Source organism: Mauremys reevesii, linkage group 1, assembly GCF_016161935.1.
Source record: "Mauremys reevesii isolate NIE-2019 linkage group 1, ASM1616193v1, whole genome shotgun sequence".
Taxonomy (NCBI): domain Eukaryota; kingdom Metazoa; phylum Chordata; order Testudines; family Geoemydidae; genus Mauremys; species Mauremys reevesii.
This window is the reverse complement of record NC_052623.1, coordinates 262071301-262090638: the sequence shown is the minus strand read 5'-3', so window position 1 is coordinate 262090638 and position 19338 is coordinate 262071301. Positions and strand designations below refer to the sequence as shown.

The 19338-nt window shown below is 44.7% G+C and overlaps 1 protein-coding gene and 1 long non-coding RNA gene across 9 annotated transcripts in view; one reads left to right on the top strand and one right to left on the bottom strand.

The window, feature by feature from the left end:
• CHST11 (carbohydrate sulfotransferase 11) overlaps positions 1 to 19338 on the bottom strand; it is a 280383-nt gene that overhangs the window by 7767 nt on the left and 253278 nt on the right. Inside the window, exon 2 of one of the 8 annotated variants that reach the window (XM_039484700.1) lies at positions 8224 to 8323. The exons of the other annotated variants lie outside the window; for them this stretch is intronic. Within the exon in view, the coding sequence (XP_039340634.1) occupies positions 8224 to 8229 (6 nt within the window). The 5' untranslated portion in view covers positions 8230 to 8323. The remainder of the gene's footprint in view (positions 1 to 8223; positions 8324 to 19338) is intronic. 8 annotated transcript variants of the gene reach the window in all.
• The window catches only part of LOC120370280, a 63004-nt gene that overhangs the window by 31650 nt on the left and 12016 nt on the right, over positions 1 to 19338 (top strand). The window lies entirely within an intron of this gene.

The window sequence follows — 19338 nt, the reverse complement described above, 5'->3', positions numbered from 1 at the left end:
AATTTGCTTCCCATACCCTATGGAAGTTGACTAGCAGGGAATTTGTAAGTAGGATGTCTAAATGCTGTTGTCCAGGATATCTCTGCTGTTTAAAGAAAATGTCTTTTCTGAGGGTAGAGGGGAAAGAAATAAGAAATTCAACAGTTGAAAATCACAAAACTACAGGAGCAACATTATCCGTTAAATTAACTGGATTTTCACAGGAGATTAATTTTGCCCATGGTACCGAACAAAATACTGCTCTTCATACAGGTAGAAACACCCCTGTTTTAGTTAATGGCAATATTGACTTCCGTTGACAGCAGTAGGAGCAGGAGAGAGTCCAGTACCTTATGTTACTTCCAGATTCAGAACAACCTTTAAAGTTTGCAATATTCTAATATGTGTGTTTTTCTTATGGCTGTTTTTGGACTACACAGAGGAGTTATGGGGAGATGTTCCAGGGCCTGTGCTATACAGGAAATCAGTGAAGATGATGTAGTTGTGTCCTCGGGCCTTAAAATTTATGAATGAATCTTTGCAGTGCTATGCTTTGTACTCCCCCATACATATAATTACTCATAGAGTTTCTTCTCTCAGGGCATATGCACATTACCATTAATAGGAATTTCATATGTCCAGGGAAAGGAGAATAATGTCTCATTTTGGATTGCAACTAAATTGGGTTGCACACCATCAAATTCACTCCTTAAAGGGCACATTGCAAATTGGCGCTTCTTGTGCCTTTTTGCTCTTTCAATATGAAGAAACTACCTGGGCACAGTTAGGTCCCAATTACCACGTTTACTAAAAAGACACAAATGTGTCAGGCCTAGCTACATATATACTGCTGCTCTGGGTCTGGCGGTTTCTAAAACACACAACACAATGAGCACCACTAGAGGGCTCACTCTTTAAAAACCTATCTATGTAATATACACTACAGCACTTGAACTATTCAGCCATCCTCAGTGTGGAAGACAATCAACACCATGCAGGAGACCTGGAACTGGGAGCTTCACTCTAGACTTTTGCCTATTGGGTCAGGCTTCTTGACAAGCATGCTAACTGATAGCTCAGTGGTTTGAGCATTGGCCTACTAAACCCAGGGTTGTGAGTTCAATCCTTGAGGGGGCCACTTAGGGATCTGGGGCAAAATCAGTACTTGGTCCTGCTAGTGAAGGCAGGGGGCTGGACTTTTTGGGGTCTCTTCCAGCTCTATGAGATAGGTATATCTCCATAAGGTGGTGTAACTGCAGTGAAATCAATAGTTCTACATCCCCTGAGCAGTGAAGCAGGTGCATTGTTCTTGGCATTTATAGGCAGGTTTGCTCCCCACTAGTAAAGCAAATGTTCTTTGGTGGCAGACCCACATATCAAATGAATCTTAGGAAGCAGGTGTGGTCTTCTCTATCCAGAGAGAGAGCACACTGCTGGCATTCACCTAGTGATAAGAGGCGATTAGAGGTCTCCAACTGAAGCAGAGGGAGACATCAAAGGACTCTCACTGTGCAGCCCAGAGATTAGTTAAGGTAACGCAGCCAATGACTGAATTCATAGGGTGACACCAAGCAGTCTTCTGCCAAATTGACCTATATTCCATGTACTGTCTACCCCAGTGCCTAGGATAATATACAATGCAATTTTAATAAGTGTGCCCTAATTCTTAATATTTAATATACTTATTTAAAAATAACTCTGAAGTTTTTTGTGCTGTGGCTCAGACCCAGCATTTAATTCTATATTCTGTGCAGGGACAAAGTCACTTATTGACTTCATTGGCTCAATGTGGAAAAGAGACGCGAATCTGCCGCTGATTCTGGAACTGCATCTACTTAACGTAGGGATGAATTCGATCCTGCAAGTTTGTTTTCTCTAAAGCTGCACAGTTAGTCTCCTTTAAAGACATCCTTGTGGTTCTAAGGTTAGCTATGTTAGTGCAAAGCAAAGAAAAATATACCCGGAGGCTGTTGGAACAATTTACTCTGGGTGCTGAAATAAGTTGAAGATCCCATGGATCGGGTGAGAGGCAAATCAAACAGCTAGTGCATGTTCATGTTTCTCACTGAAGTCGTCATATGCTGGGCTTCAGTAGCAGTTGCAAAATACAACTGGAAGGATAAGGGGGACCTTACTACTCTTAGGTTTGCATGAATTCACAGAGTTAATTAATTGCAGCCTTGATTCAGGAAAGTACTTAAGCAAACACTTAAATCCATCCTTGGTTAGGATAGCACTTTAAGCATGTGCTTAAGTCCCACTGAAGTCAAGAGTGGGGGAAGAGGGTGGGGAAGAGAGGCAGCAGGAGAGGAAGATAAATGTGTGTTTTAGTTTTAGGCCTTGAGTCAGGAAAGCACTTACTTAGTGAATACAGTTTTTGAAGACCTGCTAAAATGCATTAGCGACTGAGGGTCAGTCTCATTAGCGTAAAACTATTTCTTTCCTGCTGGCGTTGTAACCTGAGACAGATAAACGACCATGTAAAAACTGAAAAGTTTCTCACTCTCCTGACTTGGCATTGGGGTGAAGCAGGACAACACACCATGAATAGGTTCTTCGGCTCTCAATCTCAGGTGCAGCAGCAGCAACAAATAATTAGCCAACAGTCTAATACCAGAAATAGCTACTACTAGAGGTGCTGGCCTTATTAGACCCCAGATGAAGTACAAAGGAAAAAAGACCTGTTTTTTTTAAGGGGTTCTGCTCACCCGGGGATATTTTTGTGTGTGTAACATACAGGGGTCCTTTAATGTTTTGAGGGTTAACAAATCAGCTGCTTTCCACGCTCTTGATTTCTGCAGAAACTCTCAGGCAGGGTACATGTGCTGAATATTAGTTTGTTATCTTTAAGTGACATTAGATGGAATAGCTAAAGCATGGCTAAATTCAAAGAAAGGAGAAACTGCCTGTGCGTTATTGCTAAGCTCATCCAGTGCCATGCAATGTCGGGGCCTGATCCAGGGAGGGGCTTAGCATCTCTTGTGAGATGCTGATGATCATCCATTGTTTCACTTCAGGACACTCAGCCCTTTGCTGGATCATGCCCATAGCTAGGCATGTGTCATGGTTTTGTGCTGTTTCTCTGCAGGAGTATATGCTACTGGGACCTGCATTTGCTGACAAATTGACAGCCTTCAACACAGACAACTACAGATTTATTGCCAGTGGATAAACTAGTAATGAGCTGGGAGGTATTTTCTTTGGGCTATGTAAGCACAGCAGGGTGAGCTAATCTTTTGAGGGCCTTTCCCGGCTTTGTGGTCAAGCAGCATGTTCAGAATCTGACCTGCTAATTGAAAACATTTCCTTAAGTAGGGTGTTATACTTCAGGCTCTATGGGTATTTGGCTTGTTCCAGTTCATTTAGATATCTGCACTTAAGGCATTTCCCTAATGGGGGAGTGAGGAAATACCTGTATGTCACTCAAAAAAAAATCATCAAGGGCTCAATTCTGTCTGTGAAAGGGACCCAGCCAAGTGCACACATGCTGCAGAAAAAGTGTTTTTGTGTACCCAGATTCTCCTGCCCTGCGGCAGCTACTCCTTATGCAGACTGTTGCTACTAGGGCCATGAATAACCTGAGCGGTGAGCACGAAAGCTGTTAGGAGCAGTAATAATGTGAGAGGGTGGCTGCAGGGAAGCACACCCGGGCATGTGGATTGTGCCTTCAGTAACATGGAGTGCCACTCTGTTCAGTTCAGGGTGACAGCTGAGATTGCCATAGCGAGGACTGCAGGATTTGCTTTGAATTACTTTGTGGTAGAAGGTTGTCTCCTGCTCAACCTCGTATGCAAAAAATGTCTGTTTACTCTTTACCACGGTGGGAGCTAGCTTGGGTGCTACTGAACTAATCTGTGTTTCTGTTGATGATAATGTATTTTATCCACTATTAGTATAAATCAAAGCTAATTTTTGTTAAAGTTGGAGATGTTTTGCACCAGTGAAATAGGCACATACCAAATGATAACACAGTATGACCAGCTGAAAACAGGGTCTTATAACGGATGGAGTCAGGAAGCCTTAATTATAAGTGGTGCTACCAGTTCCACCTATAATATGTGTAACACTCATGCATAGAATATTTCAGCTGTAGAAAACGTCTCCAGTATTAACAACAACAAAAAGATACCAACACCCCCAGTAAGAATGCTATGATGTGGGTTAGTAATTTAATATAGAAGATGTTTAATATTTTCCCAAATACATACCCTTGCACTCAAAATATGCAGAATATTTTCACTCTTATTTACAGCTCAGAAACATGAATTTGATTCTTGCATCTTTGTGTTGTAATTGGAAGACAGTCCCTCACACCGATATTATGCAATATTTTAAATTCTTGACTTTAGAAGTTTGTGGCCCTAGCCACCACAATAGCTATTTGTCCCTAGAACAGATTTTCCTCAGATACCTCAGCGTTAGTTAACCTCCCAATTTGCCCTTCTCAAACGAATAGCTGTTGTAGTGTAGACTCTACGTTATTTCGTACGCCTTGAAATAAACTTAGCTGGGGGGCTGATTTTTTTTTTTTTTAAAGGTAACCCAATAGATTTGGAGATATTGTCAGAAGTCTGCTTTATTTAGTCCCATGGCAAATCTGTAAATTTAGACAATTAAAATTCATTTTTTGTAGCTAGACTATTAAAGTGTAGCTCTACTAAAGTCAAGGTTGAAGTTGGGTGCAGCCTGAGCCTCTACAACAGGGGTGGGCAAACTACGGCCTGGGGGCTGCATCCGGCCCTCCAGACGTTTTAATCCATCCCTCGAGCTCCTGCCCGGGACAGGGTCAGTGGCTTTCCCAACTCTGCATGGCTCCTGGAAGCAGTGGCATATCCCTCCTCTGGCTCCTATGCATAGGGGCAGCTAGGGGGCTCCACATGCTGCCCCTGCCCCAAGCACTTCCACTGCAGCTCCTATTGGCTGGGAACTGCAGTCAATGGGAGCTGCAGGGGTGGTGCCTGCAGACAGGGAAGTGAGCAGAACTGCCTGGCCGCGCCTCCGCATAGGAGCCAGAGAGGGGACATGATGCTGCTTCTGGGAGTTGCTTGAGGTAAGCGCCGCCTGGAACCTGCACCCCTGACCCCCTCCCATGCCCCAACCCCTTACCCCAGCCCAGGACACCCTCTCACAACCTGAACTCCTAAATTCTGGACCCACTCCAGAACCCACACCCCCTCCCACACCCCAACCCCTAATTTTGTGATCATTCATGGCCTGCCATACGATTTCCAGATGTGGCCCGTGGGCCACAAAGTTTCCCAACTCCTGCTCTACAACCTTGCAAAGAGTGAGGGTCCCAGAGCTCAGGCTGCAGTCTGAGCCTGACTGTCTACACCACAATTACATAGCCCCTAAGACTGAGCCCTGCAAGCCTGAGTCTTCTGGCACACACCGGTCGTGTCTAAGTGCAGTGAGACATACCCTGAAAGAACATGCTGTGCTCTTAAAATGAAAAGAGCCCAACACTGCCCATTTTCCATTAGAAAACTGAGGGGGTTTACAACACTTAATGTTGGTCATTAACAATACAAACAACTCTAGTACAGCCAATTCAGATAATTTCTGGGAACATGATTCATGACAGGGAACGGAAGAGATTTGGATAAGAGGGAGAGTTAACCAAATCTTTGGTTAAACTGACTTGGTCTGCAGTGACTCTTCTTGAACAGCTTAGTAATATTTTACAGTCCATACAGCAGAATACTCTACTGCCTGCACATTTTATGTACTTCATCGCCCAGCACTCTCATGTTTGAGGGTCTTTATAAATTGTCAGAATTAGTATCACGTGAAATCCACAACAAAACTTCAAAATTAATATTCCCCCCCCCAATTTAATAAACCACATCAGACAATATATAAACCCTGTACATAAAAGGGGGTGGTCTGTGTGATTGTGTGCCACGTTCCTGTCTGTCTACAACTCTGTCCCACAGTAATCCTGACAGAGAGGTTGGATAATACTAATACTGGGGTAAGAGAGTACTTGCACTATGACAGAAAATGAGCAAATAAACCCACTTAAAGGTTTCTTAAAATAATGTGGGGTTGCTTTTCCTTTCCATGTACCTTATCTGTATAGCAACACTTTAGTGAGCCCAAGTGTATACTTCATTGAAATAAGTCTCATTAGTGTTACCCAAGATGCAGAACATTCTCATCTATTATGTAGAATGAATGAAGCGGGCAGGGGGGATCAATAGGGTTGTGGGGTTTTTTGTGGAAAATTCCTCATAGTGGTAGCTTGCACTTTTCATCTCCAATGATCTCAAAGTGCCTTTTTTTTTACAGACACAAACACACACCACTGAAGATGGGGGAGGGGCTTAAGAGGGAAAGTAACACGAGGACAGACACCCCCCACCACCACCACTGAATTAAATTCAGGGATTCACCTATCAGCAGGATTTAGGTCACACTGCAGGAGATAAAAAATATGGAACCCACTCAAAAATAAAGCAAAGGAAATGTAGGTATAATATTTGTCCCCCAGAGTACCAGGGCTAATTCCCACTTTAGAACAAGTGTTACAAATTACAGTTGTTCTTCTCACGTGGGAGGTACCATGGTGCCTCTTAAGAGCACAGTGGCCAGCGATTCTGTATTACATCTCATTTGGAAGACAACAGCCAGATCCTTAGCTACTGTAAATCCTCATTGCTACACCCCGCTGAGGTTCTGGCCTAGCATCTCTAGCAGCACAGGTGCCCATAATACTATGCAGGGTCAGAGGAAAAATGGATTCAGAGCAACACCTTCTGAATCAACAGTATTTCCTCCAGCACCATCATTTTCCTAGAAGGACCCTGTAACGGGTCAGACTCACCCCTGTGGCGCCTCCTGTTGGTGACTCTGGGGAATTAGCTCTTTCCAGCCCTGGAGCGCCCTCTGCAGGCCAGTGATCCACCTGTTTGCTATTGGCCCTGTGTCCCTCCCAGGACCCCGGTGCCCCTTTACATGGGGTGCTGCCCCCTAGCAGTAACCCCTTTTCTCTCAGAGCTTCCCCTTCTCAGGGAACCCCCCCACCTCACTATCCCCACTTCGCCTCAGTAGTGGCTACTGACCCAGTCTCTGTCTAGCCCCCATTTGCTGGGACAGACTGCAGTATCCAGTACTCATCATCGGCAAAGGGGGTTTTGGACCTGCTGCCTTTGCCTACCCCTAGGTTGCCCCCTGCAACCCCCAGTACCTTTTGCCCTATGCTAGGCCACAACCTGGGGTTTTCTAGGCTAGAGCTTCCCCAGCTCCTCAGCCTTTCCTCAGCCCTGCTTCACCCTAGGTACCTTGTCTCAGCTCCTAAGCAGCCAGGCCCATCTCTCTCTATAGCCAGAGACTGACTGGGCCCCTGGCTCATAGCCTTTTATAAGGGCCAGCTGTGGCCTGATTGGGGTGTGGGCCAGCTGCAGCCACTTCCCCCAATCAGCCCAGCTTAAGAGCAGCAGCTCTCAAACCCTGCCAGGCCACTTTTAAACCCCTTCCGCCCAGGAGCAGAGGTTCACCCTGCTACAGACCCCCATGCCCGTACTCCCTGTTGCAGCCCATTTAGCTTGCAAGAGTCAATGGTGTCGCACTCTAAGTTGTAATCAGGCTTTATAACGGGACTACAGACAGACCCTTTAAATACAACTTGGAAATAAGCATTCTGGCTGGCAGTATCCTAGACTGGCAACAACAGAGAACAATGGAGAGGCTAAAATAATCCATTTTAAATACAGTATTTTGGGGGGACAGATGGAAAGCCTCAGGAAGGATCATGAACCCAGGATAATTTGAAGAGAAATGTTAGTGCTGCAGCATTTCTTGAGACCTAACATACAGAAGGGAACCTTGGTGTCTCAAGTTGCATGCATTAAAGGCATGTTGCCTAATATTTTCAGTGTTATAAGGTGGTTGGTAGAAAGGAAAAGAATTTAATTGGGCAGATTTCCAATTCCTTGTCTCATAAAACAGTAGCAAAAAACAAGGAAACCAAAGGCTAAACCCTCGGTGTAAATTGGTGTCACTCTGTTGTAGGCAGTGGAGCTGCACTCATTTATACCAGCTGGAGATCTGGCTCCAAGATTCTAACAATAATATGACTTTGATTTGGTCCTTCTATGACAAAAAAGGACAGTATGTTTGATGAATTTGTCCACTTTTGGCTCATTCTTTAAGTACTGTCATAAATCACTGTTCATATTAAAAACTAAAGTTCCTGCCACTTACGAATTTAATTTATAATGAAAAACCTTCCTGCTGTCTCACCTGCATTGCTAGAGGTCACCACACACTTTCAGTATCTGTTATGACACTGCTAACACATTGCTGAATTCCATAAAAAGGAAGAGGTTCCCAACACGGTAAACTGGAAAGAGTCAAGAGGAATACGGTTATGTTGCAATCTGCCTAGATTTCATCCAAAGTTGTTCCTTGAGAGTTCCCATCATTTCACTTTAGGGAATATCCCCAGTAGCCACTGTATATTGGCCCTCTCCTTCCTGATGGTATGACTGCCACATTGCTTCAGACATGCTGTGGACAGCTACCACTAATTCATGTGTATGGTACACTGCAGTATGAGCACTATAAGGTGACATCCTGATACAGGAGTCGAATCCAGGACCTTCTGGGTGAGTGAAAACAAACCTTTCAGTTTGATCTTGTAAACCCTCTGTGTGCAGAACTCCCACTGAGGTCTATGGCAATTTGACAGGTGGAGGGCTTGCAGAATTGGGCCTTGAGTCATTAGACACGGATCTACATAAGCCACAAGATTTTGAGCAGCTGACTCAAGTGGGAAGGCTGCAAGGCAAATTATCTCTTAAATAACTGAGTTATTATAAATTAATATACAAAGCACTGATGAGACACACAACATGTCAGCCCAAGCCCAAAGAACTTATCTAAGATAACTACAGAGAAGAAAGGATGTGCTCTAGGACACCCAGCAGAGGGAGTAACCTGACGTTTTGTTCTATGTTGGCTCCCTACTGTAGCCTTTATGAAAGAAAAGTGTCTCTAGAGACTTGAATGAGGACAGAGAGGGGGCTAGGGAAAGTGGGTGTGAGTGGGCATTTCATATATAGCAGCACTGAAGGAGATTGAGACAACTGATGCGGTAAGAGTAGCACTCCTGATCTGGCACAGGGAGTGTGTGGGGGGGGGACATCATAACAGATGCAGTTGCATAGGGCTTTAAATGCAAGGACAAGGAGTTTCATTTTGCTGCAGTGGGCAATAGGGAGTCAGTGGAAGGATTGGCTCAGGCATCTCTCTTTCGAGATGCGCTCCAACTGCAATTCCATGTTGGGCCTAATCCAAAGACCATTGACGTAAAGGGAAAGACTCTCCTCCACTTCAGTGGACTTTTGATCAAGCCCATTGTCATTGAAGTGGAACAGCTGGTATTTCGCACACTTCAACAAGAAACTTTCCAGAGATGCACTATAAGGCCACTGAACCGAAGCGTCTCTGCCAATGCTATTCATTATCACGCCTACTTCATGAAAATGCACCTAACTCTAATTCACAGGACAGGCTGAAGGCTTGATAGATGTTCTGATACCACAATGATGGGCATCAGAGAAGATCCTGAATACAACAGAAGAGATGAAAAAATCTATAGTTTCCCTAGCTTTGGAGGTCCCTAGGATACATACTTCCCGCCCACCCCACATGGTTCTGGCCTGGCATCCAGCGTTAATGGATTTCTCTGTAACCCGGTGTGTGATGTTGCACTCTATATGATTTTATGAAAATATGCTAATGTAACTGGAATATGCTTCATGCAAAAGGTCTCTTGTAAGGTATCATTACAAAGCTTATAATCTACTGAGTGTGATCATCCTATTTGTATACATTTACCACTCTTGTATCTGAAACTAGAAATATGAAATATAACTCTGAGGGCCTATTGTCATTATGCAAAGTGCAGGCCATTAATGGTGGTTTGGAATCTTGATGGCTCCCATTAACCAGGACAATTGACTGCAGATGGCTCTGTTTTATCTGTAAGGCTTCCTGTATACGTGTGTGCTGGCAAGTGGGCAATGAAGTCTTACAGTGACGTGATCATGTCACCTGAACTGGAATCCATCTTTAACCTGGTACTTTTCCATTGAGAAGTGGGAGGATGGGGGATGACCCAGAGCGACAAAGGATTCCCACCCTATACAAAAGATATATAAATGGGTGGAACGGAACAGAAAGGGGGCAGCCATCACGAGGAATCCCTTAGCTATCACCTGAGCTGAAACAAGGGCTGTATCAGGGGAAGGACTGTGCCCAGACTAGGAAGGCATCCAGTCTGTGAAAGAGACTTATTGAAACATCTCTCAGGGTGAGATTTTTACCTGTACTCAGTTGTATTACTGTATTAGGCTTAGATTTGCGTGTTTTATTTTATTTCACTTGGTAATTCACTTTGTTCTGTCTGTTACTACTTGAAACCACTTAAATCCTACTTTCTGTATTTAATAAAATCACTTTTTACTTATTAATTAACCCAGAGTATGTATTAATACGTGTGTGTGTGTGACAGCTGTGCATCTCTCTCTATCAGTGTTATAGAGGGCGAAACAATTTGAGTTTACCCTGTATAAGCTTTATGGAGGGTAAAACAGATTAATTTGGATTTAGACCCCATTGGGAGTTGGGCATGTGAGTGTTAAAGACAAGAACACTTCTGTGAGCTGCTTTCAGGTAAACCTGCAGCTTTGTGGCAAGTAATTCAGACCCTGGGTCTTTGGAGCAGGCTAATGGGTCTAGCTCAAACCAGGCAGGGTGCTGGGGTCCCGAGCTCGCAGGGAAAGCAGTAGTCTTGGCACATCAGTTGGCAGTTCCCAAAGGGGTTTCTGTGATCCAACCCGTCACTGCTCTTGTACCTCTGGCACAGTCTAGGTGTCATATTTTCTATTTGCGTCTCAGCAGGGTAACCCCTATCCTGCCTCAATACAATTTACTCAGTCTCATCCTAAATCAGTTTTCCATTTTCAATTTTTAACTCAGCATGGTGTGTACCAATATTGCTCTGAAGCTTTTGAAAACCAAATAGCTTTTATTTTTCTAACTGCAGCTTAGCTGGTTTCTCATAATATAATTTCCTAGCTTTAGTAATTTGCAAAAAAAACAAAAAAACAAAAAAAAACCAAAAAACCCACCCAAACTTTTGACCTGATCCTGCACGTGTTTAAATGCGTGGAACTCCCACTGCATGCAATGGATGTTCCGTGCCTGGAGTGCTGGCAAGATCAGATCAGGGCATGATCATGCTATTCTTACCCACCCAAGCAGTTCTGCTCATATGAGTAAGGGATGTAGGATCAGAAAAGGGCCAGCTTTTGCCAAGGAATTACACTCACTGTATTTGTTAAAATAAAAAATTAAATAATATTAGGTGTGAAGAACAGATTCCACAAAACACCTACTCTCCACTTCTTCTTACAGTGGTGCCCAGAGGCCTCAACAAAAATTAGGGCCCCGTGGTGCTAGGCACTATATAAACACACAGTTAAAGTCCTGCCCCAAAGAACTTACAATCTAAAGAGACGACATAGACACAGGAGGGGAACACAGACACTGAAGTTATTTCCTCCAAGCTCACACAGCAGGTCATTGGCAAAGCGGGGGATAGAACCCACAGTCACCCGAGTCTCAGTCCAGCGCCCTACTGGACCACACTTTCGATCTCGCTCACATTTTTCTTTAACCTAATGATTTAAATGAACTTGTCAGACAGACACGAGTAATGCAGCGAAAGCCTTTGCAGAATGAACTTACTGAACTGCTGCAAGTCAACATTTCATCTTTGATTTCTGCTACTTTCCCTGTGCGCACTTGTATTGTACTCAGATCATAACCTTGATACTCCAAGGGCCAGGCTTCCCCTGCACTCCTGGAACTGCCACTCACTGATGGGCAGAGGAGATAACTGATCTAGGTTGCCCTCGTTCCACTGTCTTAATGGCGGCAAACTGGAAGTTGCCCAACAGCCTGCTTTTTCACCTTCGTACTAATGTATCAAAAAGAATGGTGCGACTTCACGCTTGTAAAAAAAATCTCCTATTAAAATGCTACCAGCCAATTATAAACTTAATGCCAATAGTACTTTCCAGCAAATATTTCTGCAGTAGAATCTACTCGTACAGAAATATCATTTATTAGGTTAGAAAGAAAAGTGGGCTTCCTCTACCTCTTTGTAACTTTTTGTTTTCGTCCGATTAAAGACAAATACCAGAGGTTCCGACCCAAAGGAGAGTTGGGGTTTCTCACACCTCTCAGGATGAGGCCCAAAGATAGCAGGACAGACTAATGACAATATACACTGAAGAGGGGTTGTAAATTAAATTAAATTTCCATCCAAGGCATCTCAGTTCCTGTGCACAGTGAGAAACCCGCTGGCAGTAGTAAGCAGCAAACAACTTCACCGCAAGCTTCCTTAAGTAGAGTTCTGATTGGCACAATGCTACCGCAACTGCTTTCTCTCAGTGCCCCTTCCCATTAATGCCAGCACGAGCCAGCAACAATGCCAAAAATACACAAGACACCATTTTAATGCTCTGCAAATTTGACCACCAGGGGCTTTCTGAAAAGACTGTATCTCCCTGAGTCTAAGCACAACAGTACAAGAGTAGTGACAAAAATTCCCAAATAACCCTGTGACAACTAATTCAGCGAGTCCCTTGTTACATTTTTAAGCCCCTTAATTGCCACATAAAGCCTTCTGACGTTAAAATCTATGGGAAATATTAACAATAATTTGTATTAACAGTATAACTTCTTGTTCCCTTCCTGTCTGAGTTTTGTCTCATCTCTACCTCGATATAACTCTGTCCTCGGGAGCCAAAAAAATCTTATCGTGTTATAGGTGAAACCACGTTATATCGAACTTGCTTTAATCCGCCGGAGTGCATAGCCCCGCCCCCCCGGAGCACTGCTTTACCACGTTATATCCGAATTCATGTTATATTGGGTCAGTGGTGTAGCTCATCTATTTTTGGAGCAGGATGCTATATTTTAATTTACAGTAAAATCAACAGATTTTTTCCATTTAAACTAGTTTGGGTATTTTTTTTTTAAAACCTACTAGCTCCATTCTATTTTTTTCCTAAGTTCTCACTCTTAGCTCATTTCCTTGGGAAAAGCTTATGGAGGGAGGTGGGGGTGGGGGGGGGAAGCCACTCTTAAGGTTTGCTTTCTGTTTGCTCCTGAATTGTCAGGCTGCAGACTATGGCTGCCTGCCTTGCATTATGCTCCTTTCATGGATTCTGAACACTTGCCAGATTCTATTTTTTTCCCTCCACTGATCTGGTTAAAATGCTGACTCCCCTTTTGCTGCTCTCGCAGCCTTGTCCTGCTCCGCTGGCTGCTTGAAGACTCCATCAAGAATGGGAGGCAACAGAGCTTCAGTAATAATTTTTTCAAATATGTGCCAGGCTGTAGCTGTCTGCATGTAAACCCTTAAGCAGCTAGGTCCTTCCTATCTGCTGGCATAATCTGTTTTACATTGCCTAGGTCCTGCTCACTGGCTCTGTGGGGTCACAGGACTTGGGAATGGTGCCCTCTCCCCATTCCCATGAAAACAGCAAGGCAGGACCCAAAAAGTGGTAGGAGAGGGTGCTGGCTGCAACACAATGGCCCAAGAGAGGCACAGTCTGTAGCCAGTGGCAAGTCCAAACACTCAGCTGTGTGTATGGCTGGGGTCAACAGCATGCACTAGATGGAGGTGCACTCACCTCCTTTATAATGGAGGAGCAACGTGTGCCTGGCATAGCCTTGAAGCTGCCCACCTCGAGCCAGCCTGCCCAGTACAGGCATGATGGCTTCCATCCCTGATGAACAGCCATCACCCTTCCCTTCATCCTCTGCGTGGTTCCCTAATGGGAGGGTGGTGCATGTTGATGTAAAGTGGTACCATCTGTAGCTTCTCCTTCAATGCAGGTGAGATTAGTATCATGTGGTTTAAACCCACTGCACTTTTCCCACACATTATAGCCTTGGAAAGGGACTAGGTTAACAGAGCCTTGAAACTTGACTATAATTATATACATATGGAACGGGTTTTCGTTCTGCCCTTTTTTTTTTACTTGCTTGTCATTGTTTTTCAAGGGAAATGGCTCATTTTCTCTGGGTTTAACAAGTAATGCTAGTAACATGGAAAAGAATGAAATCCAGACGTGATGGATGGGCTTTGAAAGAGCAGGAGACCATATTTCAGATCACATCTAAGGACGGAGAGGGCAGGGAGGCTGAACTGCCTTCTCACGCCTAGAGATGGTCCTTCCAGGGCAGGACTGAAACACTTTGGTAGGGCAGGGTGGAGGCAGCACATGCTGCCCACTGCCTGTGCTACACCTGTAAGATGAGTGAATAGAAAGTGTCCTTAGCTAGGGCTAGCAGTATGACACCTTAGCCCAGCACTAAATCCACACCTCCCTTTTTTATCTTGTCAAGTACAATCCATGAAGACATGGTCCATCTGCTAGCAGAGGCCACACTTTAAATTATGGGCTGCAGCTGGAGAATGTGCTCCTCTGTATCCTCCAGGTAGGATTTCCAACTGCTGGATTCACATAAGTAAGGAGCCAGTGGCAACGTCTTCTGGCCCACTGGCACAGTCCCTCTCTGTGCTGCTGAGTGTGGGATCCCTCCTGCCCAGTGAAACCTCTGCAAGGGTCCCACAGAGTTGCTATGGCACAAAGCACAGTGAATTTCTAGGCAGCGGATTTGCCCTTTGAACACTGATGCGAATACATCTACTGTAAGGTGGCTGAGCTAGCAATATAAAATAACGGGCATAAAATGCCTCAAGCTCCCTTTCACGTTTAATTTAAAATGCAAACAGATTTACAGGCAGGATGTTTATCCTTTCTTCTTTAAATTATTTATAGTGGTTTAGACTGGGCAACCCTATTACATTGAAATAAATGCATCAGCTTAGACCAGGAGTTACAATATCTTCCACTGCTAGAAAATGAAGCCAAATGCATGCTGGTAGCGGTGATGCAGCAGTTCCGATCAAGGGGCTATTGTCCAGTTAGTGAATTCTGTGATGACACAGAATGTTTGAAAGACCATATCAGGGCAAAGCATCAATGCTTCCCTTTGCGAGCATTTCACAGAGGTGGGTCGAGTCCCGGTGAGTTCTCGGTCAGTCGGACATCTCACGCTGTTGGTCTTGAGGCACTTTGGATACTGTGTTTTGCTCACTTTCTGTTTTTTGACTTAGGGCGAGAAGAGACTGCTTACTGCCCACAGAAAAGGTGGGGAGGGCACTAGGAGCCTTCTCTTCATGCATCCAGACATGGACCAGTCACAGTGGGTCTCCAGCATGCCAGGGCTTCCATGCACCACTGTTGCTGCAGGGACTAGCAAACCCAGAAACGTGGCTCTCTAGAGAAGCTGCCTTGTCTGCCCCTGGAGACATCATACCTCAGGGGGGCACAAGCTTCCAGGAGTTCCAGCTAGGGAGGTGAGACTCTCTACCCCCAGTTCCCTTTTAACCCTTAAAATATGGCTCCACATTCAAGAGAGACTAAGATGATGGCATTGGAAGGGTTCACCCATTGTCATAGCTCAAAGATTTCAAGAGCAAATGTTCTCAAGTGACAAGTAGAAATAGTTAACCCCCATCTCTGACTTCCAGCCCTGCAAATGCCAGCTGGAGCTCTAGAAGTCACAACTTGTTAGTTTTTCCATTTCAAGCATTCTCACCAGCAAGAAGGGTCGCGCAGGCCAGATCCATCTCCTCTCCGCCCCCAATGATTTCTTCATTTAAAAAAAAAAATTCCCCAACCCCCCTTGTTTTCCTAGCTAAAGTGAAATCTGTGCCATGTGTTCGGAATAGAAGAGCCCGCCCACATTCCAAAGCTACAAGTGTGGGAGCTTCACATCGTACATTTACTCTGGGGTTTATTAGTTTTTCTCTTTTTCTTCTCACTCTTTTCTTCCCCCATCATCTTTTTGCCTTTATAAATAAAACACAAACACTGTAATGGTCCAAAGCACTTCCTCTCACATTAGCAATACCACCGTGTTGTGGCTGCCTTGGAAGAGTCCAGCACTCCTGTTAGCAGGGGTTGGAGGTGTGCACTGAGATCACTGGAATTCTATAGGATTTGGTTAGTTTAAGGTTTGCATTTATTTTTCAATCTGCCTATTGTCTGCGCTGACTTTTTTCACTGTAGTGTCTCACTAGCTGTTCTTGCTCTAGCCCCTGCTGCTCTCTTTTTTACATCTCCTAGGCAGAACTCTTAACAGTCCTGAGGTCCCAGTCAAGCTGAACTTTCAAACCCGCAGTTCAAGAAAAAAAAGAGGCAAACGCTTTCCAAGGAAAGTACAAATATTAAACAGAATGGATAAGAGGCTGCTCCAAAATATACATACTATTTAGAAGATTAAGATAAAGCAGCTACCACACACTGCTACTTTAAACCTGACACACAACATCTGCTCCTGTTTAGTTTTTAATGATTCACAGTCTCTTTCTTGCATCCACAATGAGAAAAGACACACTTGAGTGGCCCTAAACAGCGGGTCAGCTTATCCCATTGCGAGGAAGAGAGAATCCTTGCCATGCTTAGCTGAGCAGCGATGAGCCACTGAACAGCCAGCCAGGAGACTTAAAGCCCACACATGGAGGAAAGGGATGCCCCTTTTTGCAGCTCAGAGTTGGCTCTTGCTGAATTTTCTTTTTACCCCTGCAGCTTATGGACCTAAATTAATTTCTTCTTCACTCCACACCAACACTTTAGATGGAATTATTACCTCCCTTGCCACTGTCAATGATTTTTCTGTGCTAGAGTCGATTGTACCAATAATGCTTAAGAACCCAACCGTGGGCCTGACCTAAAGCCCACTGAAGTCAATGGGAGTCTCTCCATTGACTACAGTGCACATTGGATCAGGCCCAAGTGTGTGAAAATCTGGGCAGATAGTAGGTGTGAGCTGCACTATTAGGGTCAGAGGTAGCAGCTATACGTACAATAGGAATAAATCCTAGTTGCAGTTTTAAATCCCAGTAAATAGACTTCTGGCAGGGAGCATGGCAGGTGGTGACAGGATGGATTCCTCCTCCTGAAGCTGCATCTGCAGCCACTCTTGCAGACTGAGGGCTGGGATAAAAATAACGCTCAGCTTTTATATGGTACTTTTCATCTGGAGACATCAAAGTCAACATTTTCCCCGCTTCCAGATGTAGAAACTGAGCCACAGAGAGGTGCTCCCACACTGCTGCACTTCCCCCGCTCTGCCACTGGGGGAGTGTGCCAGAGGAGCCACACTGCCATAATGCCACCCCGTCAAGCCCTGTCCCTAGCCTCTCTCTCCACACATGCCCAGCAGCAGGGCCGGCTTTATGAACCGCGGGGCCCGATTCGAATACCCGGTGGCGGTCTGGGGCTTTGGCGGGACTTCGGCGGCAAGGGGGGCTGCTCCGGGACTTCGGCGGCACTGAAGGACCCCCCCCCCCCGCCGCTGAAGACCCGGAGCGCCCTCCCGAAATGCTGCCAAAGACCCGGAGTGGACCCCCCGCTGCCAGGTGAGGGAAAAAAATGTAAAAAGATGCCTAAGGGGTGGGCCCCTCCTAGGCATGAGGCCTGATTCTGAAGAATCAGGGGAATTGGCTTAAAGCCAGCCCTGCCCAGCAGCATGGAAGAACCCCCTACAGAGCACAGCTCTGCCTTAGGTGCTAACCCAGAGTGGCCAGCTCTCCCAACTTGATTGTCTGTTTTATTTTTGTCTTACAGTCCCAGCTCCCAGAGTCATATGTTTTGTGTGAGAATTTCAGCCTCCTCTTTTTTTTTTTTTTTTAAAGTGAGTTTCTAGCTTTCCTGCTTGATACGCCCCAGAAAGTGGGTCCTAATTCCTGATTATTGAACTCTTGGGATTGGCAGGACTAGATAACCACCTGCAGGGGCTCCTCGGATGCTGTGTCACACACTGCACAGAGAAACCCTTCTATTGGTGGGGCCTGTCAGGCCCTCCACAGCAGCAGAGACTGGGGAGTGAGACCCTGGCAGGATTTGCCTTAAAACATTGCCAAGGCTCCTTCCCTGCTATGGCCCCAATTAAGGACAGCACTTAAAGCACATGCTTAAAGTGCCATTGAAATGAGTGGGTTTTAAGCACATGCTTAAACGCTTTCCCAAGTAGGGCTGCTTTACTGAATCAGAATCTATGGTTGAAACGATGCTAGTTACACTGTGACTATGATAGGTGTGAGCAGGGTTTCAGTGGTAGTAGACAAGGGGCCAAAAGTTATTGCTTGGATGTACATCCTACCTTCATTGCCACTCGTCCATTTCTCACCACCGCTCTTAAGAGCTCACTTTGGGGTTTAATTTCCAAGCTAAATCAGCAACACTGAAGAACTTAACAGGTAGACAATTGGCATTACCTGTCTGTTAAAATGTATAGCGCCTATTTCAGCAGGACATTATAGCTGTTTTGATAGATCATGAACTTTCTGAGTCACTGAGAGCTGATTGGAAGTCAGCAAAACCTTTAGTTCAGTGAAAGTCGTCAGTTCCAAGACGTTTTGCAATGGAAGAAAATCATGTAGCCTTGTATAAAGAGGCGCTTCATGTTTGTTTGTTTAAATGTAAGAATTTAAATGAAGATTTAGCTCCTCACTGGAAATCAACCAGTATATTACAGAAAAATAACTGGCCCATGCATGTGTACTTACCAGGCTAAATGTAAAAGGTAGCGTTGTTTTCCTGGAAAAGTACTGCATGTTTCGTAAGGAGCAGAGACACACAAGAGGGATACAGTTTCTGTGGAATAGTAGGGCGAAACATTGTGCCCAAAGTGGCCAGCTTTAAGGAACCAGTATTAATTATGAGAAACAAAGCATGTTGGTGGGTGAAGCCAAAATAAAATATTACCAACAGTCCAAATTAACATGCACGTTTTCACTAATCCAGACACTACCATCTCTAGATGGGTTTAAGGCACGGTATGCACGGTGAGCGAGAAGGCAAGCAGTTATAGTGATCCGACTGCTCCCAGGCAGCCTGTAACTATCTGGCTTTAAATGGCAACTAGCCAAAAATGTACTTTATGTCATTTTGACATTGGCACATATGGTTAAATATTCTGAAATGCTGGCCTACTAGACAGGATTTGGTTAACTGATTAAAAAAACATAGCAGTCCCCTCCAAGGAAGCAGGTGAACAAGTGCCTGAGAGGGCAGATTGATGCATTAGAAAATGAAGGGAAAGAACCATAAAGAACCACAATAAATAATACATGTAGTAAAATATTGCTCATGCATCTCTGGGCTGAAAAGCTTCTTTTGAAAATGCTCATGCTTTTGATGGCAGAGAATGACATCTGTGTGTGACAAGAGGGGAAAGGAAAGCAGAAAAGCCTGTGATAGA